The sequence below is a fragment of the Malurus melanocephalus genome, unplaced genomic scaffold, assembly GCF_030028575.1.
Source record: "Malurus melanocephalus ecotype Western Australia unplaced genomic scaffold, MMel_1.1 scaffold_512, whole genome shotgun sequence".
Lineage (NCBI taxonomy): Eukaryota > Metazoa > Chordata > Aves > Passeriformes > Maluridae > Malurus > Malurus melanocephalus.
Genome location: NW_026623744.1, coordinates 323,553 through 347,797, shown reverse-complemented (window position 1 = coordinate 347,797; position 24,245 = coordinate 323,553). Strand labels below are relative to the sequence as shown.

General features: G+C 37.8%; 2 protein-coding genes across 2 annotated transcripts; one reads left to right on the top strand and one right to left on the bottom strand.

Annotated features, from left to right (window-relative positions):
- Window positions 1-658: 658 nt before the first annotated feature.
- On the bottom strand, window positions 659-2,527 carry LIPT1 (lipoyltransferase 1). Its single transcript, XM_057381505.1, has 2 exons — window positions 2,465-2,527; window positions 659-2,277 (listed from the first exon to the last, which is right to left on the bottom strand). Exon 2 carries the CDS (start codon window positions 2,087-2,089, stop codon window positions 854-856), a length of 1,236 nt encoding a protein of 411 aa, XP_057237488.1. The 5' UTR covers window positions 2,090-2,277; window positions 2,465-2,527; the 3' UTR covers window positions 659-853.
- On the top strand, window positions 2,303-22,959 carry TSGA10 (testis specific 10). The gene is given in 14 exon segments (XM_057381479.1): window positions 2,303-2,537; window positions 9,920-10,019; window positions 10,021-10,047; window positions 11,522-11,634; window positions 11,726-11,739; window positions 12,505-12,560; window positions 12,741-12,909; window positions 14,999-15,109; window positions 15,609-15,833; window positions 18,604-18,611; window positions 19,996-20,072; window positions 20,075-20,186; window positions 20,545-20,620; window positions 22,795-22,959. Coding segments are annotated over 14 exon segments (1,488 nt in total).
- Window positions 22,960-24,245: the final 1,286 nt, after the last annotated feature.

The window sequence follows — 24,245 nt, the reverse complement described above, 5'->3', positions numbered from 1 at the left end:
TTTATAATTTTACTTTATATTCAGCTATTATTTTTATTTAACATTAAAACTGTCACTTTCAGTTGACTATTACATTTTATTGGAAAAATTTATCCTAGGTGGTAGCATAAGGAACCTCTTTCTCCTATTTGCATTTCCTAATGTTTACCTTAGACACCAGTACCCATGGCAGCAGGGACTCCCAGCTTGGTGCCAAGCAGTGCAAGAACAAAGGTGGCGCATGTGGCCTCTGTCCCAGTTAGCCTCTCCTGCCCTCATCACATAACCCCCCACAGTGAACTTCAGAATMCTTCCCCTGCTCTTGCACATGCATGGACAAAAGCCCTTACCCAGGGCGGAACACCAGAGTGATTCACTACCCAGTGGTAMGCTGAGCTCACCACTGTGCTTGTAGAGCAGAGGCAGAGGCACCACCACTCTGCAAGAAAGGACTTTCAACCAGAAATCAGGGTACATCCCTCTCCACACAGCTCAGGGACTGAGACACAGCCTTTGGGCTACTATCCACAGGGAGCAGGATGCAGGCTGGGGCAACCAGTGCAGCAGGACAGCACCAGTTTTACACCTACCCCATCCCATCAGGGTCACCAATTTGTACCATCTCTGCTACAGGGCCAGTTTGGGATGGTTCAAGCAGTGATGATGTCTTGTCGGAATGGCTTCCATCCCACAGTGTGGGAAGATCAGGTGCTGCAGGCAGTGTGAAATTTAGTTGTAATATTAAACAAAAGCACAAGAATAAACAGTTTGATTTTTACAAGCCTATTTTTTATCTTCCTAGAGAATGTTCTAATTTTGTTTTCAATGCATTAAATAAAAAAGCAGCACAATTGTAACATTTTCATGATGCAAGTCACATTAGCATTATCATATTGTCACATAATAGATTCCACCTGCTGTACAACTCATCATCTTGTGGACATACTCGTRGCAAAGTTGTCACTAGCGTAGTGGTTTCATTTGGACAAAACTTACTGCCAGTTAGACTCTTGATCAGTTCACTGTACAGTCCTGGTGGCAGCCAGTGTTCTGGCAGATCAATGTTACAGACTTCAATCCTTCCATTCTTTACATCCATATTTATTTTAACATCAAGAACAGAATCTTTATAGGCCATGTTAAGACAGGTGCTAACACTGAACTTCGGTGTCTTCCCATACACCCATTCCCAGGTTTGTAGTTCTTCAGTTTTGTTAYTAATTCCAGGAAGCAGAGTCTCATCAGCTGGATTTATTAAGGTGATATGGTGATCTATTTGGTGCTGTGTAGCATATTCTTTAGCAATGGCATCCAGGAGTATCTCAGAAGTTAAACTAGGATCCTCTTCAAAGAGATTTTTCACTGAGGCAGGCACACTAGGAGTGGCATTGCTCTTTAGCCCTTTATAAGGACTTTTTAGCACAGAAGATAAAACAAACTTATCTGCATTACAGAGTAAGGTACAGTGATGATAAGCACTTGTCCTTCCCAGCTTTGCAGCAGTGCCTGAGATTTTGTATTGCCTATCTAGCAAGATGTCGTATCTGTCAGTGACGTGTACATCTAACTGGGGCCGCAGGGCTTTCAGTGCCTTCACAACAAGCTTCAGGTTTTCCATTCGTTGGTATTTTTTTCTGGTCGTGAAGAAAGTCAAATTGATATTACCTAGGTCATGATAAACTGTCCCTCCTCCACTTCTTCTCCTGGCTAGTTTTATATTTTTTTGCCTCAATAGCCTGAGGTTGCACTCCTGCCAGGGATTCTGATGTCTCCCTATTACCACAGCAGGTGAATTTCTCCAAAGGAAAAGGATGTGTTGCTTCTCTAAATCCATGTGGTCATGGATCCAGTCTTCCACAGCTAGATTTTGGTAAACATCATTAGAAACAGACTGGATAATGAGGCCTCCACTAGCTGTGCTCCTGAAGCAAGCCTTTGGAATCCTGAGGATGCAGAACGGCCAAAGGCAGTTCTTTAACGACTGGAGTACCATGTTTTTAATAACTGGATAGCGGACGGAAGGAACGCCTGCTCTGCTAATGCTGAATGCGGCAAGTGCGCAGCCGGCTCTTGTGACAAAACTGGAATGCCAGTGGCATGAGAGAGTCATGGACAGTCATGGACAGTCATGGACAGTCATGGACAGTCATGGACAGTCATGGAGAGTCATGGACAGTCATGCTTTTCCCACAGCAGCACGCCAGCTCCAAGGCATGGTGCTCCTCCGCTGACGCCGCTTAGACCCTGACCGGAGCCCCACAGAACATCACAGCAGCTGCTCCTCGCAGTCCCTGGTGCCTGAAAGACCAAAGGAAGAAACGGAATGCGTGTTTTCCCCTCGCTCAACGCAGCTTTGCTAATGCGGTTTCGCTTTGCGCAGTCCAGCTTTGCTAGTGTTTTCCGGGTTATTTTTGATGGGGTTCCTGGCGCGGTGCCTCTCAGCCCCCGGCCCGCACGGTCCCGCCGAGCTCTCTGCGCTACTCACGGAGCGRTCCCTGTGCCCGTGTCCCGGCGGGATCCTTGGAGCCGGCGGCCTCGGAAYGCCTTCCGCTTCCCGGGTGAGAGGTGCTGGGGGCGGTGCTGTCCCCGCCGTGCAGCCGCCGAGGGGTGAGGGCGGCCGGCTGGGAGCGGGGACTGCTGCTCCGGGAGCACCGGGGCCTCGCCGGTCAGCGCGTCCATGGCACTGGGCACGGGAGGGAGCTGGGAGGAAGCGGGAATGACCGTGAAAAGGAATGTGAGGGAGATGTCCTTRCAAACAAACTGTGGGGTCTGCTGGTAGATAAAGCCGGATACTGATAGTAAAAGGAGTAATGGGAGGAACCATAAATTCTACCAATTGACAGACTGTCAAACCCAAGGCCTTGCTAAATCCGTGGACTTAAAGGAAAAGAACAGAGACACAAAGGATAAAAGGGGGGGGGGGCGGGGAATGCACATTAGAAGGGGATCTGTATTAGGGATTCGGGAAGTCTGTACCTCTCAAGTGCCTCAGTACCGGGGGAAGAGAGAGGGAAATGCGGCCGGGAAAGTAGGATAAAAAGGAGGCCGCATYCTTTAACTGTTTGAGAGACCCCATGGAAATGTCACYTGGCCTCTCCCTTTATTYGAATAAAGTTACAGGGCTCCTCTGTTTCCTTTTTGGACATAGACCTCTGGTGTTTGTGTATTAAATTTTCCTAACAACTGGGTCAGAGAATCACAGAACGGGAGAGTTTGGAAGATACCACAYTGGGACATCTGGTCCAGTSTCCCTGCTCAAGCAGGGTCATCCCAGAGCACMTGGCACAGCATTRTGTCCAGATGGTTCTTGACTATCTCCAGAGAAGAGACTACAACYTCTCTGGGCAATCTGTTCCAGTGCTCGGTTACCCTCACAGTGAACAAGATCTTCCTCATGTTCAGGTAGAACTTCTGTGCATCAGTTTCTGGCTATTGTCTCTTGTCCTAGTACTTGGTACCACCAAGAAGAACCTGATTCCATTATCTTAACACCTTCTCTTCAGGTACTTATGGGCATTGCCAACAATACTTACAGGGTCATGGCAACAAGTGTCATAATGCATAAAATGGATGATTTTTCTTGCAAGATGCTTGCACTTTCTCAGATGTGCAGTTTCTCACTGCAGGACATTCTGGATGCTAGAAGCTTTTATGAATTCACAAGRAGACTGAAGGGTGCACAAATGCAAGGAAGATCGTGAAATACACAGAAACTCTCCATGGTGCTCATGAAGATGTGGAAACTAAATGCTGATAGCATAATTCATTAGCAAGTTGGAAGTGATCAAAGAGTAGATGTATTCGTGACAGCAGATTGTCTTCAGATTTGYATTTAAGCCATTCTTAAAGTCTTTCAGACCTTGGCTACAACTAATTCTTTAAAAGCTATTGTCTGTGCTGAATCTCACACTGTGGGACAGTGTTCAGTTCTAGCTGAAGTTTTTTATCCACAGTAGTATCCCTACGGGCAAATATGTTCTGGGTTTCTCATGTTCATGGATGTGTATTTCTAAAAGGTGTATTGCTTACTTTTGTCTTCCATTCTGCCTTAAAAGAACTGTGTGGGTGTAGTAGGGCAAGTTAAAAGTAAGAAACCATCACCACATATGTACTGGTGGTGATTAGTCAGAGAAACAGATTCTAAAAGGAACTTCATGTGATGTGTGTCGCAGCACCTAGAATGCTGTATTATCACATTAAAAAAAAAAAGTTAGGAATTGTTTTAAGCTATTTGAAATAGGCATAACTTTTTGCTGAATTATATTGGTGATAATTTTTCACGGGGGTGAGCTTTTCTGTAATGCACAAYGTAAAAAGCATGCAGCTTTTGTCCATGAAAATATGCTGAAAATCAACTCTGAAGTCAGTTGGCAAAAAYGTGAACCCATGCACTCACTCTAGCACTGGTCAGAGCTATGGAAGTGCACCTTGTGAGACATCTGATATTACTAAAACTCAAAGAAAATGTGGGACTATTTGTTTCTATTTTGGCACGATTCTTGAACATTTGCAATGTATCATTTTGCCACAGGGTGTCCCTAAAAACCTACTCTGAACTGTTGCACTCTGTTTTTCTAGTCGAAAACTGTTTTCATAGTCAGAACCATAATTTGCTGAAAAATGTAAAGTGTGCAGAATACTAGGAGAACAGATAAAAATGTCATGGGTCTGTTTCTGATATACTGAAGGATGAAATACACATGCAACAATAAATTCCTTCCTATTGTTGAAGGCAAATCCAGCAAGATAATTAGAAATATTCTGGCAATAAGCAAAAATTTTGAATTTGTAAATACACACCRTGATTTCATTATCTCCTCTGGATTGGACATTTGAAATTTTTAATGTCCCGACTACTATTGTATAAATCACATATCTGTAAAATACAGCAGTTATTATTTTTACTTTTAAAAACAATCCTGTATGAATTTAATTTCTTTTTTGATCAATCGAGCATTATTTGGATGCAAAAGGCAATGCAACTGCTCTGCACAACATTAACCAGCTTTAAGATATAAAAGATAACTTGGCATATGTCCCTTGGAGGCTATTATAGACATACCAGAACAAAACCAATTAAAATGTATAATTTCACTCCTAAAATGAATTTTCTTGAGGAATAGTTTTGTTAAAGTTATGTAAAGAGGAAATGCTCTTTTCACATCTCTTTTGGTGATAAACATGATAATGCAGAGTCTCCTCTTCCACCATGCCATAATTTGAAAGTAAGATKTATAAGAAATCCAGGATAGGGGGAGGGAAAAGAAAAAGACATGCTCTCTTGCTCTGTTTCTGGAAGTTAAAATCTTCCAGAATCTTTTCTGGCTTTAGGTGGGGATTGTATTTCAGAGGTGTTATTCAGTCCTAATATTTGAAAAGGCAAGCTGTATCCATGAGTGCTTAACGGTGGCTGCTTGCCAAAAAACCCTGTTGTTCACCCTACACTGTCTCCAGAATATAAAACCTGTGCTAGTGRCTAGCAGGGAAGAGGACGTTTTGTCTGGTTTCCCAAACTCTGGGACTACCTAAAGCCTCTTTCAAAGGCTGCTTATATCCTTGCCATGAGCAGGCAAAAGGAGTCACAGAATTCAAATAGCTTCCTTACCCTTTCTTCAAAGGCAGCAGTCTGCTTCTCCCTGTCTCTGCTATTCCAATAAGAAGATAYATGCAGCCAGAGGTACTGTAAGGACTCCTATCTTAGGATATAAGAAAACATAAGAAGTTATTTCTCTTAAATTATTTTGGTGGTTGAATAAAGAAAAGCATGATTAGCCTCATAATACTYTGATGTTTTAACTGCACAATGTTTGTCAACCACTAATACGTTAGTCCTGGCATTAAAAATCAGGAATGAGTTCAGACTGTGGTTTTATCATATGTGTGAAGCTAATGTTTGACACTGTCAAGAACAAGTGTAGTGTTAAGGGTAGTATTTATTTTGGATGATACAACTGGCATATAATGTTACAAATAGATATGTGAATTAGATGGTTTTGAATAGAAGATAAGGTTTAATTAAAGGAAGCTATTTTCACAAGATTAAGTCAGTCTTATCTAATACTTGTTTTGTTCTTGYCAGGCCAGAGASTTGTGTRGCAATTACTGGTGTTTTCATCTGTRAAAGTGTCTCCTTGGATATTAGTTTCTGGAAGAGATGAACCTAATTAGAGTAGAGGTGTTCAGCTGAGCTCCCTGAGTTCACTGTCAGTCCCTGCTGATCAGCTGTGGCAGTTTCAGAATACCCATCTCTCTCCTGGGGCTGGACTGACAACACTTGGCTGCTTGGCTTTGTCTCTGAAATCTTCTGACCTGTAAGCATTGCTCATGCTGCCTTTCCCTGCCTTTTGCTGAGKCTTTTGTATTAATCACAGGTAAGGCCTGTGCTCCATATGTGGGCCTGGTATGTTTGAGTTAAAGGTGCTTTAAAAGAATTCTTTAAAAGAATTTCACTCAAAACAACAATGGGCAGTGGTATTGCCCATGYCTGAGTGTGCCAATTAGTGATGGTCACCCATCCCCCTGTTTCCAAATAACCATGAACAATTTAACTGTTGTTGAGGAAGTTATCTTTTTATCTTTCAAGGTCTGGGGAGAGAGTACTGTGTCATTTGAGGAGAAGCTTGGCTTAACTCCCTTCCTCAACAAAAAAGCTATTCAAAAAGATGTAGCAGAAACCAGTTATTCAGGATTCATTTGTACTTAAAACCAAAAGGAAATATGAGCACCTTTCCTTGACTTTGGTAATGTTGATTGAGAAACTGTGCTCTACATCATAAAYCTGATACTGAAAGTTGAATTTTCATAGATAAGAGTTATTAAAAAACCTCTCAAGATGAAACCAAGTAGAGAAAAAATTACAATTTCTATGAAGGCAGTGGTCATAAATATTTATATCAGAGTTAATGGGAAAATGAGTTTACTGATAATTTTGTACAAGATTTCACAATGCATATTTTTTTAAGGATTTTTAGTATTATTTCTAAACTCTTGTTTTGTTTTGCCTCTATGGTTTCAGTCATATACACCTGTAGGGACAACAGATATAATCATTTTGGAAAGCAAGAGTAAAAAAAAGTGCAGAGACTGTGTGCTTGCTACAGAGCTRTTTAAGTAAGCTGCTGTGCTGGTACTAAGTCAGAAGTCAGTATGYCCATCACAGCTGCTTGGCTTCTGTCCTACAGAACTCCCGGCTCAAGGAAATCACAGTCATAGAATAGTTTGGGTTGGAAGGGACCTTAAAGACCACCTAGTTCCAGCCCCTCTGGCATGGACAGGGATTCTTTCCARTAGGCCAGGTTGCTCASAGCTCCATCCAGACTAGTCTTGAACAGTTCCAGGGATRGAGCATCCACAGCCTGCCTGGGCAACCTGTTCCAAGGCCTCACCCCCCTCACAGTCAAAACTTTCTTCCTAATATCTAATGTAAACCTCCCCTCCTTCAGTTTAAGGTCATTCCCCCTTGTCCTACCACTACATGCCCTTGTGAAAAGTCCCTCTCTAGCCTTCTTCCAAACCCCCTTTAGGTGCTGGAAGAGGTCTTCCCCAACCGTTCTCTTCTCCAGGCTTGAACAACCCCAACTTTCTCAGGCTGTCTTCAGAGGAGAGGTGTTCCAGCCCTCTGATCAGCTTAGTGGCCCACATTAAACTATTAAGCTATAACTACCAGGAAAAAATGAATTGATTGTAAACAGAAGGATGCATAAGATGGGAATGGGCCAATAATAGTTTTCAAACCAGATATAATAAGACAGCATTTCAAGTTTTGTTTTTATACTTTAACCTTAAATCACCATATACTTCAAAGGAGTGATTTCTGATCCAGAAGAGTTGGGATTGTTCAGCCTGGAGAAGGGAAGATGTTTTAGCACTTTCCAGTACCTAAAGGGGACCAAGAGAGTTGGGGGAGTACCTTTCACAAGAACCTGTAGTGATAGGACAAGGGGGAATGGCTTTAACCTGAAAGAGTACAGGTTTGGATTAGGTAAATTAGAAATTATTGATTGTGAGGGTGGTGAGGCCCTGGAACAGGTTGCCCAGRGAAGTTGTAGATGCCTCATCCCTGGAACTGCTCAAGACCAGTCTGCGTGGAGCATTGAGCAACCTGGTATCATGGAAAGTGTTCCTGTTCATTGCAGGGGCTGTGGAACTAGATGGTCTTTAAGATCCSTTCCAACTAAAATTACTCTGTGRTTCTATGATTTTAAGACTGTACCAAGCTTTCAATACTGTTAYCCACAGTGTTATTATACCCAGGTTAGGATAGGCTTGTTCCACCTGGAGTAGAAGTGGCCTGAGAGGCACATAAGTCCTGCCCACCAGTGGTTATCAAGAAGTMATAAACAGGCATTTTACAGCAGTACTTGGTGGAAAGATGAGCAACAATGGGCATCTGTTGAAACCAGAAGGGTTCAGACCGAATACAGGGAAATGCTTGCTTCTCATGAGGGAAGTTGAGCCATCCCCAGCCTTGGAGATTTTCAGGACTGGATTGGACAAAGCCCTGAGCAGCCTGACCTCAGAGCTTGYCCTGCTTTGRGCAGGGCTTTARACTAGAGACCTGGAGCCCATTCAAATGTGAAATATCACATGACTGTGTATTTCTAAGACGTGATGCTTCAWAATGAAATGTAATTGCACTGTTCTGGCAATATATATTTAATATAGTTTAAGTTACTTGTGTGTGCAATTGTTTGCTTACAAATGGCACTAAAATAGAAAATGAAAACATTAATAAGATTAATATAAATCTTAAATTTACTTACAGTCTTGGTAGAACTTGATTTTTWAGTAAATTAACATTGATTTCTACAGTATATCTTTCTTCTAGATCTTGTGGTTACAAATTCTGGTTCATCTTCTTTTTCTCCCTCAGCCTTCTAAAATCCTACCAAACGTATACATTTAATCCCACAGTTTACAATATTAAATTGACTGTATCTTGTATGAAGAATACACTGTGGGCTGAAATAGCTCTGAGTTGTAAATTAGCTTTARTCACACACCTACATGTGTAGTGAGTATTGGGAGCCCTATTTTAGGTACATCATCTTATTTCTTCAGTTCTTTTGGTACCYTTTGAGGGCAATATATCAATGTGAAATTTATGGCACTGTTATGGGAAAAGCTACTGTGTACCAGAAGCTTAGTGACTTGCTCTTTTGAGGTCTGACCTTTGATTATAGTAACACAGAAATTAGTACCGAAAGATTCGGTAAACGAGGAGAGAGATGAGRTGAGAAAGTTTGCACTTTAAAAGATGCATTTCAAATAATTCAGAAAGGACAGTCCTTTGAATGTTAAGAGTAAGCATTTTAATAAAAATATAGAGGTCTCTTTGAACCAAAGATTTCAAACCAGCTTTGCTGGAGGCTTTGGTTCTGTTATTTGTTCTCGCTACAGATCTGAAGGCTTCATGGTGATAACTCAGTTACATAGTGCTTTATGCAGATGTTTTACAGTGATTTCTCTACCCACTTCTTGGCATAGGTGTGTGACTTAGTAGATACCTAAAGCCATTATTGGTCATGTTGTGTCCCAAACYATGATTTTTCCCTTCAAACACTCGTAATGTTTTTTTTTTTTTTTAATGTTATTTTGCTCTGAAAACTCTTAATGCTGATCCATGACAATTTGGGCATAATTACCAACCAAAAATTTACATGAATAAATGAAAATATTCTCAGAGATCTGAAAGAGAGGAAATAGATTTACCTTCAAATGAAATGAAAATCACATTTCAGCTCTTTGACAACTATATTCAGTAAACTGAGTCAGGCCTTGAGTAAATAAGATACTTGGACATTTCTTCCTCAGCAAAAGATTTGTKCAAAAAACAGAGTAAAAATTGAAATAATATAAATTCTATATATAAATCAGCTATTTTTTTTTCCCTCAGCTGTTAATGTTTGATTATATTTATAGTGAGATGGTGAACWGTTAGAACAGATGTCCAAAGTGGCACTAATGAAAGACATCACTGATTCTCTGGAAACTGGGATGAAAAGATTGACAAGAAAAATACTRGATTCTGAAATTGAAATGACAGGAAGCTGAGTATGTTTCTCTTAGGTAAGGAAAAGTATGTAATTGCATTAATTTGACTAGTAAGATCAGCCGATATTCACTGGTTTTCRTAACTGTTTTGCAGCTCAACTGGAAAGAAATTTATGATAGCTACTTATGAGCCATCCTTTTTGGAGTGAAATTGTTTTCCTCATTGCTTATTTATATGTAAATGTTCTTGTCTTGTTGATGTGATGATATGCTGGAAACCATCTTCAGTGTAAGAGTAAAATTCATTTAACTTAGGAGTTTTCTGTTAGAAACTACAGGGATTGATGGGTTTTGGTAAACTGCATGTGAATAATTTCCTTTTTTTTTTTTAATAAAAACAGGCAAACACACATAAACTAGTGAAWGTTGTGTCATTAAAGATGCATTTCTTAGTCTTTGTGCCTTTTAATGAGAGGAACTAAAACTGAAGCTCCGCATAAGGCTTATGGTCTGCTGCTCAACTACAGTTCCTAATGATGCCTAATGATTTTTGCTTTTCCTTTTTACGCTTTCTGTACCCTCTATGCATTCCCCTGCACCCCTTAGCCCACATGCTTATAATTCCTGTACCCTGATATTCCAGCTTAGTTTAGGAGTTCTGCTAGGCAGAGAGACCAAACATCCTGAAGAAAGAGTCAGCGTGCCCTGTGCCATCTTAAACCCGAAGCTCCAGCCTTGGGTGAAGCCTTCTSTCYRGAACATCTTGTGTAAACTGGGCTCTRGCCTCATYCRGGGGGGGATTCATTAGAATAGGGGGACATTACTGCATTTGTGAAGTTTCTTATTGGGGAATCCTAGAWAGATHTRCTRATTSCTGAAACCTATAAAACTTGTACCCGTGCTGTACACGGGTGTGCATTCTGCCATCAAGTTGTGCACCTGGGATCTCAAATACCGAGGTAAAACCCTTTTTATCCCCTTAACCGTGTCTCTGTCATTATTAAAAACTGGCCTTTCAAGGCAACACTAACCTTCAGAAGCATGGTAGGACTAGCTTAGATGAAAGCCTTTAGGAAATAAACATAGGTYAGTGAGTGCTGATTTATAACAAATTGTCAGATTTGTGAATACTGTTGAGTTGTTGGAAGCTGGTTGCTGCTACTGAAAGATCTTTTTCTTTTCACCCCCAAACCAGGCTGATAATTCTTATCAGTTTCTTGAACAGTGTGGGATAGTTAGCATTACTACATTGTAACACATTACTTGGTTATAAYTTGTAACGGGTCAGCCATCCCAATGGGTGATTTTGTAACCTTTTTATAACCCACATGTTGCAAAGAATGCTACTTACTTTTCTGTAATCCTTTGSAGTAGTATTCAGAATTTAATATACTGAGATTAAAGTTAACATGAATARAATATTCCAAATAGTCTAAAATAGACAGAAGAATCTAAATTTTTCACACCTTTTGCAATTTTAGTGACCTTTCCAAAGGGAAAAAATAATATRTCAGTGTCTGAATTCTCCTGTTTAATGCTTCTGTTTCACTTTACTGAATGAAAAGACAGAACTGTCTTTCAGAGACTCAGAAGCCTTGTTAAGAAAAAAACTTGTAATGCAACTTAGCCAAGAGAAAATTATGCTTTCAGATGAAAGAACTGGTGAGTGACAGATCCAATTTTAATAATAAAATTCAATAAGCTGATCTTTTATATTCTGCATTCTTCTTTATTTTTTGTTATGGATTGAAAGAAAGGGTGTTGAATGTAAATTATTATACTTTTGAAAGTTTTAACATTTCGAGTGCAAAACTCTGGTTTTCTTTCATTGTTGAAAGGATTTTGCATTTTAAAATTATGTGACAGAGCTCTGGCAAGTGTAAGTTTCAGTGACAACACAYGCTGTCAGCTGAACAGTGTGTACTCGTACCATTGTGCGGTGTCTGAGCGTATCAGTTATATTTGTGATCCTCTAAGGCAGTGGTAACACCTCTCAGCACTGTAAAATAATGATGATGGAAATTGTAAAATTGTGTCTATTTTGGAGAAGAGATGTCTGTCTCTCACCTCTCTTATGTCTCCAGTAAAAGACATTTTCTAATCCTATGGTTCTCTTAATATGTGTGTCCAAACAATATGGGAGTCTTGTATAATATACTTTGTGATGGAGTCCCTTTTTTATCAATTAAAATCTACCAGACTAGTAGTTTATTGATTGTAGAAGAGCTGTGTTAGCTTAACTAATAGGCAGAAGACATTTTAGGTTTGTGACTTTGAGCCAAATGCTATATATAGAAACATATTCTGCAAAAAGATAACATTTGTTCCTTTATTTGCCAAAATAAAAAAGAAAAGAACATTCAGTTTGAAACAGTACCTGATGAAAYTTGGAAAAATCACAGTCCATTTTTCAKTAAATAGYTAATTTATTCAGCTAGCTGAATAWAAAGAAATATAAAATTCTTTCAATKTTTTCACATTTATACTCAGGAGTGGTGAGAGATTTGTCTTAATTTTGCATTTCTTTTAAAGGAGAAAATAATTTCAGATTTTGAGATCTTGATTTCAGAGCTGGACCATTCCACAAAATAGAGATGAAAATTCAAAATCATTATAAAATTTTGATTAATTTGTAGCTTTAAATAAAAAATGGAATAATAGGATGTGCTAATGTGTTACAGTTTTGTTTCATGACTCGAAAAACACTGGAAAAGCTATGGTTTATGTTCGGTTGGTCATACCTGAACAATTTTTTATTTGCTGCTTAGAAAATCTGCTGAAGAAGTCTCCATCTTTGAGAAAGGTATCACCAGTTTGCATCAACAGCTACAAGAAACCAACAAAGAACTCACACAGACCAAGAAGAAGAGAGAATCATTAGCTCAGGAGAACAACACATTACAAGAGCATCTTTCTAATATTAAGCAAGAAATTCAGGCATATTTGTAGAGAGAAATCTTGACTAGAAAGAAAAAATGGTGTCTTTTTCAAATAGCACAGAGAATAGGTGGGTCCTCATCTGAGGTAAATATGAGATTAGTTTTTAGGTCCATGTTTCAAACTCAGATTTCCCCTTTTTGCTCAGCTMATTTGTGTAAAGAGGACCAGCTATTCTTATGCAATGGCTTGGATATATGTCTTGAGGAACAGTTAATTAGTGGGTTTTCCCCTGATCTTAAAATAAAAACAAGGCAGCTATAATTATCATTTATATGAAAAAGTACTAAAAAGGAAGCAGCAAGTATTTCTTATAGTATGCTGTGACAGGCCTAGACTACCTAAAGACTTCTGACCGTGACTTGATAATATTTCAAAGCAGTACACATTTTAATGAAGATCTAAACTTTATTAAAAGTATTGTATTTATCTTTTTTCAAGAGCAGCTTTTGGATAAAAGATACCTGAAATAGTGGGTCATAATCAAAACCTTACATTGTTTACTGTGTTATCTCTGTGCAGTTCCTAATGAAAGTAGTTAAAATATTTCAAGTGTCATCTCATGCACACACAGTACTCCTGCTGGTATGTTTTCCTAGCTAGAAATTTAGCTTAATACCTGTAGTAGTTCATCACTGTAGTGTTCTGGGTTTTCTTCTTATTCTTCAGCTTCTTGCCTTCATTTAGGTTGCCTGGTACTTGATGTGTGCACTTACCCTACTGCTCACTTGACTTTAGGTCCCTCTAGAAGTGCCATTCAGTTTTAAAGGAGCAAATGAACTGCACCTGATGCTAGGTATAGAAAAGTTTTAAGTCATTTAGGCTCTCTTTTAAGTGAAGAAAAGTCTCTCCCTTCATTATAGAAATAGGTTAGCTAATGACTTTAGATCAGGTGCTTAATTCTTATAAATGTGACCAAAATTTAGGTGGGACCACATGCATTCTAAATAAATTTTCTCCCAAACATACTAATTGTTTCTTTGAAGAACCCTCCTAGGAAAGGTGAGATTGGTAGTGGCTTTGTCTGCCAAAGGTTCACCAGGAATCACTATTCTTCACCTCCTTTTGGAATCATAGTTGATAATGATGATATCTCCTGGTACAAAATGCAGCTTCCAGTTGCTCCCAACTACTTTTGAAAGCTTCACAGATTTCTTTGCCATACCTGGATGCTTGCAGAAGTTGGAAACAAAAAATTTAGTCTCACAGCATGAAGTACTTTTTAATAGGATTGCCTCTAGAATATGTATTGATTCCTCTAGGCTCTTCCTTTAATTGAGGTGATACACCAAGTATTTAAAATATTATCATTTCTTCACTTGGGCTTACTGGAAAAGTTCACAGATTTCCAGAACACCTTTCTCAGCAACTCACAGCCTTTTTGCAACAGGAACAGGGGTTTCTCCATAGAGCCTTCCCCACACCACCACCCTCCACCCCCCACCTTCCCCCAGTTYTTGCAGTTGAGTTCTCCTAGTGATTTTGCACAGAAGTTCCTGACCTGTGCAGTTCAARACAGCATTTCTGCAGGTTTTTTTTTTCCTTCTTCTGTTCTCTTTCTCAAGCAGTAGTACTCAGAAATGTGGTATCTGTTCTCCTATCGGCTTTATTTTAAAATGACTTGTGGCTTTATTTTTCCCGATTTGGAGTTAACCACTAAACTAATTAGTATATAAGTAATCCATTATTAATGAGATTTTTTTTATCTGTCTTCTGCTTTTTAAAATGCAAGCTTTTAAAAAGTTGTAGTGTAAAAAAAGCTGGAACTGACTGATCTCTGCTTGTTAAATGGGACAGTCTGTTTTGTTACAACAATCTAGCTGCTAAATAAACCATCTGTATTTTTCTTCTTAACTGCTATATTCCTTTATGGACATTTTTTTCTTTCTAAGATTTAACATTATTTATAAGTAAAAAAAACATTTTTCATAAATGAAAATTTGGTTTATAGAAACACACATAATTTACATTTTACATAGCCTTTAAGAAAATAGTTTTAAAAGCCATAGAGCTTAGATACACACTAATTATTTTTTTTAAGATGCAAGCAGTATACTCTAACCTTATGGAAAAAAMCCTTTCTTCATAGGTATTATATTAAAAAATAGCAAAGTGGCAAAATGGGCTTGATGATATGAAGTTGAAAGCCCAGGATTCTAACACAGGTATTGTCAGGCTAAAGGGTGTGCTGAAGTCTAAAGTGAGTATACAAATAAAAATGTTGGGTTTTAACTAAAAATGAAATTTTAATATCTCCATGGAAGAATTTGCTTCCTAGCCAAAACTTGTTTGCATTCTGTTAATTTGGTTTCAGTAGTTTGAACACATTTTCATAGCTGTTTTTGCAGTACAAAATGAATGTAGTATATTTCATTGTGGTTATATATATATATGCACACACATGTGTGTTTATTAAACTTAAAACATTGGCAAATAATACTGAGACTTGAAACTCTTTTGTCTTTATTACTTTTATGGGATTAAAGTAAAAAAATAGTATTAATGCACTATATTGCTATACCTTGTTAACCTAGCCATTCTTAACAGATGTCTTTTGCTCATTAAAATGTAGTCATCTTGAACAAAACCCTTGTTCTTGAGAAGTCTCTCAATGTTTTGGCTAAATGGCAAAATTTTCAGTGGAAAGAAAATATCCAATACCAAATCTGTAGATCTATAGATATCCCTATTTTTTGCAGCTTATTGTAAATTATTACATAAACAATCTTTTTGTGTTCAGGAGAGAGAACTGCATGCTCTTGGAGAATTACCGCAAAGTCTGTGAACAAGGAGAAAGCTGGGAAGCAAAATGCCATCAAGCAGGAAGAGGCTTTTCCTCTGTTAGACTGGCACTGATCAGTGGAGAGTCTGAGAACCACAGTTGGAAAAGGAAAATAGAGTCYCTTGAAACACAGATGGAGCAAGTGAGTTGAAATTGTTCTTTCCATAGTTCACCYTTGAAATGGTCTGGAAGCATTTTAAAATTATGTTTAATGCCACTTCTTCTATTTTAGGGAGATTTTCCACCAAGAACTCTATGGATTTTGACTTTAGATAATAATATKATTAGAATTGCATTAGTCACACTTGGGGGAAAAAAAAAAATCTTTAAAAAAATAGCAGATTTCAAGGAAAACAAAAAAATTAAATGCTCTCGTGTTTGGAATGACTAAAGGCATTAAGTCACACAGAACTCTACAGCATACCTGAAACATATTGACTCCTTTGTCACTTATTGTGTTCCTGTCACTGCTCTTCTTGCTTTGAGCTTCTCAACCTTCTTTCCACTTCTTGAGATGTCCCAAAGATCCTCTTCCCACTTGGAAATCTGAAGAACTTGAAGAGAAATTCACAGCTTGGCTTTGGAAATAAGTTGTGAACAAGTAGACGTGATTTGGAGCTTTTACAGGTTTTGTTGCAGATCATTTCTGCTTCCTGAATATCACATAAGCTGCTGAGGGCTACTCAAGAAAGTTAGATGCTCCAGAGGAAACTGTTATTCAGTCTCTGACAGAACCAAACTTCTGATGTTCAGAAAGTGGATGAGAACATTGCAATAACAAAACAGCACAGGAGGATGGTGTGGCAAATTTTGACATTCTTTGAAGATAGAATAAAACTGGTACATGGTTCTAGTTTGTCCAACAAGCCTGAAACCAGCAGATATTTCATCCTTCTAATTCCTTCTCACATGCCTGCTATTAAGTATAGRAATAAAAAAGCCTCTTCGTGAACACTTTGTCAGCATACGGGTCAGAATTCCCAATGTCATATTCCAGTTCATACAGTCACATGCAAGGGACATATCTAAATAACAGAAGTTTGTGTTCAAAAATCTTAATGTGCTTAGCAGTGCTCTGTGTTCCTTGTGCTTTTTTTTTTTTTTTTTTTTATGTGAGACAGAGCTAGAATTGATGTGGTGTGCTCCCATACAATAATCTCTTTGGATGTAATTTTTCGCAAATCCTTCAAGCAAATCACAGTGCTTTACCTCTCATTTTGCTCTGTTAACCTCCCACGCTCATTCTACCACCCACTGAAAATTAAGGAGTTGAAAATGACTGACCAGGAATATAAGTATCACTGGGCAAAATACAGGCATTTTTCAAAAAGAAAAACATAAGTTATATTAATTTTAAATGYACAAAAYTCTTAATGYTTTAGTCAGACCTGCTGCTGTTTGKCTTGTGGACTCCTCTTTAATGTGACTCTCTCATCTCTGAGTCATACCTGAATTTACAGGTGACAGCAGTATAAATGACTGACAGAATCTCTGCAATCACAGATAATCTACATACAAAACCAATTTTWATTGCTAAAATAAGAGACCTCGTCTGAAAATAAAATGCAGTCCATGGCAGAATTTTCGAGCTTTTTAACTCTGCAGGAATAAATTTTAGGAATACAGTTTAAAATATCAGTATCTAATTTTGCTGTCAGAAGCAAGAACTCTAATAGTTTTTATATACAGGAGTTATTTAAAAGAAATAACTTTAAAGTTTATTGTAGGATAAATTACTGTGGCCTCTTAAAATTTGCCATAATTACATAGAGATATTTTGTAGGATTTTAGAAATGGTTTTATTTTTTTCTTTTTAGTAGTTTGATACTGCTTTACTGTAGTGTTTAACAACAGAAGCAGCATACAAGTCTCCTACATCTGCCTTTAACAACTCTCTTGTGAAAATGGGTGGAGAACCTCAAAACACATTGTGAGAGTCTCTGTACTTGCAAATGTCACATCTACAGCAGAACTTCCCATTAAGCTAGATATAATCAAAGAATGATTAAATTAGCATCTAATTTCCACAGCAGAGAAGGTAGCAAGGGTATGTGAAATATATTAGAAAAATAAGTTTATGTTAATGTTATACTTAAGGGATCCAAATATACTTTAGGATCATGAATGATCACTTTTAAATGTTTAATTTGGCATTTCTCAGGGGCTTACTCCTCAAAGGGTATATGTTGTATATTCTTTCAAAAGGACACTGCTTCACTGCTTTTCAGGGCTTAACTATGAATACTCAAAAGTCAGGGCTTAAAATTACTGCTGTTTTCAAAAAAGATATCTTGGATGTAACATCTAGTCACAAGGTAGCAGAATAGCTGTAGTTGTTTARCAATGAAACTTGACATGAACTTCAAAATGACTGACAGTGTTAGGAAGTATCARTATCTTTAATATTTTCTTAATTTCCCTTAAAAATTGGGTTTCTTTGAACTTGATTTTTACAAAAACTGCAAAATTAATGTGTGCTACACAAAAAAAAAAATCAGTTTGGATAAACTTCAAAAAGTTGTTCATACACACTCAGGTTATTCAGATATTTTCAGTATGATTCTGTCACTTACCTGTCCATCCTCTGCTGCAACTGACATAACTTCTTGTTCTTTACAGGCTTCCAGCTGTCTCTTTAAACCTTTATGCATTTTGCATGCCCCATGGGTAAACCTGCTGTTTGACAGTTGGTTWTCCATTCCAGCCAAATGTGTGAAATGCCTTCTGTATCCTTGTGAAATCCTCTATGATCCTTTTGATAGGAAAGGGTTCCAGCATATGACATTTATCTGAAACTTCTATCAGATCTAATAAGGCTAAGGCTCCCTGGATCCTTCTGTGAAGGGGATTGCTGGGACTGTGGAGAGCAGCAACAGTTTTGGGAAAGAAAATGAAGAAACACAGTTGAAGAGTTGGAAAAGTCAGAATAAAAAAACTATTTTTTTTTTTATTATTTCTTTCAGCTTTTCAGATAAGGCTCTTACTTTACACAGTATGTCAGTACAGAATCTGCATTAGTATATTGCAGCATATTTATATTCAGAAGTGGAAACTAAATCTGATTCTGAATAATATTGTTCTGTCAGTGTTTCTAATATTGTTTATTTTCCTCTTTCTAATGCTGTCTAGAGTTTCCAGTATTCTTTTGTTCTGAAATACAAATGTAGGATTACAAAATTTTTTCTCTGCAAAGAAACTAGATTTTTGAGTGACAGTTCATAGAAAATGGGATGTTCCAGAATGAAGAAACCTTTCAGTTTCATTTGGTAAAAAAAAAAAAAAAAAAAAAAAAAGACTTACGCTTTGATAAATGAAAAATGCTTTTTTCTTTCTTCATTCTTTTTTCCCCCTCTGTTGGCCTGTGATCTGTGTTCTTCCACTATCTTGCCCCTTTGAACACACAAATGGTTATCTTCTGAAATTTCTGAAGAATGTGCTGGAGAGGTGGAGTGTTTGTTAAGATGTCTCAGTTCATAGATTTCCCATGACCTTTGCCTGAGCATTATTGTGCTTAACGTAAACTAGGCTTGAGTAAAATACAGATAAAAGTGTTGCAGCACCCCAACCAGACTCAGACAGACTGAAATGCATGCATGAAAAGATGAAGGGAAAATAGCATCTCGCTTACTTATGCTAAGATTAAAACAGGCACTTTTCTTTGTCTCTGTAGCTGACCCAATACWGATTTTTCTGATTCTCAGTCTCTGGAATTAATTTTTTTATGTCTTGTAGCTATGTCTCAGGTATGTCCACTGTTCCCTTTGCAGTGGAATATACTAGGTTTTATAGGTATTCTTTTTTAGGTTCCTCCAAGGTATATAGAGATGTAATCTCTTTGTATTTTATTCATTTTCCCTTTCCCCCCAGTTTATTCTCCATGCTCCTGTAAGYAAAATAAGTGTATTCTCACTCTGCTGGTGATACTGATACTGGTTTGTTGTACCAGGTTTTATTTCCTGCATGCAAACAGTTAACCAACAGTTTCTTGCCTCAACAAAAAGGGAAACTTCCTTCCTCTTCAATGATTGTGTTGACAGAATCCATTGATCCATATATTTCATAGCATTTCATAATTTATATCAAATACATTTATATTAAGATATATACATTGGATGAGTTTCTAAATCTGACAGAGGATTTTGACTGGRACAACATAACACTAATCATCCATTTTAGAGTGAAAGCAAATTTTGTCATTGATCCCAGACTTCCTTTTATATTTTTTTAAAGGTTACCCCAATAGAATGCTAGTAAGATTAATAGACATRCATCTGAAACTTTAAAATCTTTGTTTATCTGCACAGCAAGGGTGAGTCATACCATTCTGAAAGAGAGCTGGTGAGAAAACAACTGGGAAATGAAAGGACATCTATGAAAAACCTGTAATCCTGCTTGTGCCCAATTGTGAGAAAGTATTTCAGTCACAGAGAGAAAAGCAAGAGAAAGACTCTGAAATTCAGTTTCTCAGCTTGGTTCAATTGAAAATAATCTGTCAGTAAATGACCAGAAGAGGATTTAATTTTCTCATTCTTTCCAAGTATGTTTAAACAGAGGTGGTTTTGTATCTAGCTGCATTTTCAAATGGCCAGTGGAGCTTGACTACCTGAATAGCAGAAGATACCAAAAACCTKCTTCTGATTCTTCAGTTACACACTAATTGACTTTAATACAAAGTGTTATATTTTGCTCCCAAAAGATRTTTTTAATCTCAATTGCATGGTATAGCTGCCCTTTTAATTTTGGATATTTGTATTTGGCTACATGCTTGGAGGATGCTTGACTACAAGTTTACAGTTGCTATCTAATTAATGTGTATGGACTTCACAATGCTGTGCAGAACCGAGATTTTACAGAAACAGAGCAGCTCAGCTAGAGTCAGAACTGGATATCACCRAAAGACAGCTGGGGACTGAGTGCTTTGAAAGGCAAGTACATGTTTTTGTATTGTGCTTCCTGCAGCTAATTGGGGTGAAATGCAGTCTAGTACTAMGACTTAGACTAATTAGTCAGATAAAAAGGAAATTTGGGGTTCACATTGCTGTACATCTCCCATGTGTTCAGAGAGTATTCATGTCCCTAAATTTAGTCTGTTCAGCTGTTGTACATGCTGTCTAAATTAGTAGTGTAAATTCCCTGTATRGCCAACTGAATGAGACAGTGAGATAAACTACCCTCTGGAATAGCCTGGCTTAGGRTGTGATGGGTCACTTTCCTGAAGATGCTCCTCTCTTTGCACTCATTTATTCTGGAGCCTATTTTGAYCTGTAGTGAAAGTCCAAATGACTTGTTGTTTATGCAAATGCTTCGTAGCTTACTAGTTCTCTGCACCCTTTGGAATTACTTCACCTGTACCAACCCCCATTCTCACAAGTTCTACTTGAGGTGTAGGCATGGCTCCCAAATGACAGTATAACCAATTTTTTTTCCTTCTAATTTTGCAAGGAGAATTTAACAACATATAGGAACAGTAGGAACTACTTCATATGATTTGGCCACAGCACCAGAGAATGGTCTTTGTCCTGCTTAATGAATCAGTTTATTTACATAGTCTTGGTGTCTTATATAGTTTTTTTTTACCTTTGAAACTACAGTACTTCTCTATTTCATGGATGTATTGAGGATAAAATATTAGTTTTTGGTATTATTTTGGATATGTGAAAGGGAGAGATAAAAAACCAGAGGGATGTGATTATACCTCAGGTTTGAGAATGAGGTGTCTCATTTAACTGTAGTGAATTGTTGATATTCTATTCTTTCCTAAGTAAGGACAAGGAGGCATCTCAGCTTTCATGGAAACAAATTAAAGCTCCAGGCCAACTTCTTACAGCAAATCTATTTTTCTGGGAAAATCAGGAGATTAACCATATAAGAAAACTATTAGTTGGTATCATCTTAGAACATAATGGAAGCAACAGAGGTGAGTAGTGACTGGTTTGGCTTTGTTGTTAGCTTGGAGAAGTGGGTATTTGATATCCTTGTTATAACACTGATTGTTCTAGTTGTACTGATTTAGTGCCTTAGCGCAGAATGAAGTAATGCCTGAAATTAGGAGGTGAAAGTGCCAACAGTGCCAGACCTTGAATATGCACCGAAACAGTGATACAAGAAGGCTTGATCCATCTGAATGGCTTTTTCTTTATCAGCCAGGAAAARCATCTCCTCATCTCTCCCATCCCTCTGACTGCAGAAGCAGTTGGGATTCCTGTGGAAACAACAAATTTTCATTATTATCCTCTCCTGGCTGTGGTGACCAAGCGCAGGGACTGTTAATGGCTTTAAAGAAGAAATCCTTTAATTGTCTTTAGATCCAGCTCCGTGTGCCAGTGCTGGATCTGATCATTCCCCAGCAGGTTTTGGTGATCTGCTCAGTGGTCCACTCCATGGGCAGGTCTGTGGTAATGGCTGAGCCACACTGAAAGCCAGGGGTTGTGCCAGGGGTAGCCATYCTACCTAGTAGTTTCTGGATCCAACAGACTAGATTCTCCTTATATAAACAACTGACAGAGTGAAAGCAGGATCTCAGAGGAGTATGTACCTTCAAAACTTTCCAGTATATTATCCAATCTCATATRCTTCCTCCCCATACACCCAGACGTAGGAGTTATGGACTGATCAATTATCCAGGCCCCATTCCTTGCAGTCAAAATGACTGGACTGCCATTTTGTAACTTTCCCATTGGCAATTCCAGCATCCTTTAAATATCCATCAGTTTCAGGGCACTTCAGTAGATTCTAGTCCACTGGCTTTGACGACTCAAACAGCACAGGAATACTGCAAGCAGCACTGTTCTTACTTTTAAACTAACTTAAAATTAGGCTCTTCCTCCCTGGAGATGCTTACAGTATTTAGTTTTAAACCTGCAATAACCATGGCTATCTTCTGTCTTTCAGGGAAAATTGAGACAATGGATATGTAGAATTAATTCTTAAKAAGGGAATAATACAAAGAAACTCGTTAAACTGTCTTTCAGAGAGGTATATAATGAAAATTACATTTCCTTTTAAGATAAAATTTAAAAGTTGACAATCTTAAATAGAAGGAAACRGTTTATAGTGACTATGAGATCATTTTGATCATTTTTGAAAAGTGCTTAATCTCACAGTAATGTTTGTTTAGGGAACTTCAGGAACTTCAATGCCAGAGTTGTACAAATTCATATCAGTTAAGCTCTACATTACAAATATCATCACCTCAACATTCCCATCATCAGTCTCCTGATGAGTCTCTGGAGGAGCACCTGGAAGGCTCTTGGTTCCACAACATTTAAGTTCCAAACACTGGGTGGGAAATAAAAATAAAAGGATGAACTCTGGTCTTTCTTGTCAAAATATCAACTGAATTCCATGGAATTACATTCATGCAAGAAAAATTACAAGAAGATTCAGTACCCCAATTGTTTGATGATACTTATTTTATTTTATTTTATTTTATTTTATTTTATTTTATTTTATTTTATTTTATTTTATTTTATTGAATTGCATCAAACTCTAATATATTGTAACAGCAACTACTTGTACTGGGGTGCTGTAGTCAAAAATTCGGTAACGGAATAATGTAATACAGTGGTGGAAGTAATGCTACAGAAAAGGTCAACTTGTCACTRTTTTGTACAAAGTGTAGATGTAAATATTTTCATCTTTCTTACACAAAGCTCTTAACTATCCAGTCTTTATTCTAGTCTTCAGAATAGTTTTTACTCTATATATGTCCACTTTTTACAAGAAACATAAAAGTATTCTGTAAGTCTTCAAGTACTCRTAATCCTGAGGAGGAGAAGGCCAGTTTTCTTTTAAACAATTAGTGGAATGGAGCTTTCACAATATGGAGCTACTGCCCACAGTAGCCTCAGCTGAGTTTCCTATTTGGTAGTTGCATGCTTGTTGCATGATGCTTTTTTGATAGATTGATGGCAGCATGCATTAAAAAAAAATTGCCAGTTGAGRTGGGCGAGGTCTGAGTTCATGACTTGTTTTTGAGATGATTATGTACTTCTAAGTTTAATTCATTAACTGAGATTATTACCTTTGGCACTTGATTAATCTTTGCTATCAAAGGCTCCTCTAAGTATTAAAAATAGGTCCTAATAATATAAGACAAGTTTCCTCGGGTCAGTGAGCTGATTCTGGTGCCTTTAGGAAGAAAACACAGCTGTGCAAGACATGATTTTGTAGCTACTACCAATCCTTGACAGCAAGTACAGGGAGTCTTCATTCCTCTGATAGAACTGTGTCTACTCCTCCAGAATCTGAGTACAGTGTAGGTTTTAAGTTTGTTGAAAGAAGCATTGTGTCATTTGGAACAGTTTCATTTACTTTTAATTACCATAACACTTCCTTCTAACTTTGATGCTTACAAAGAAAAGAGGAAACAATCCATGTAGTCACCACACTGATACTAACAATTAGGGTGCTTTTTCTATTTGCATTACTCCCTTTTCAGGGTGATAAAATTCCATTCTAAGTAGTAAACTTCTGGCTAAATAACAAATGAAGACTAATCTTCTAAAAACTAGATTAGGAATTCAGTTCCTATCTTGTTTGATGTTACTTTTTT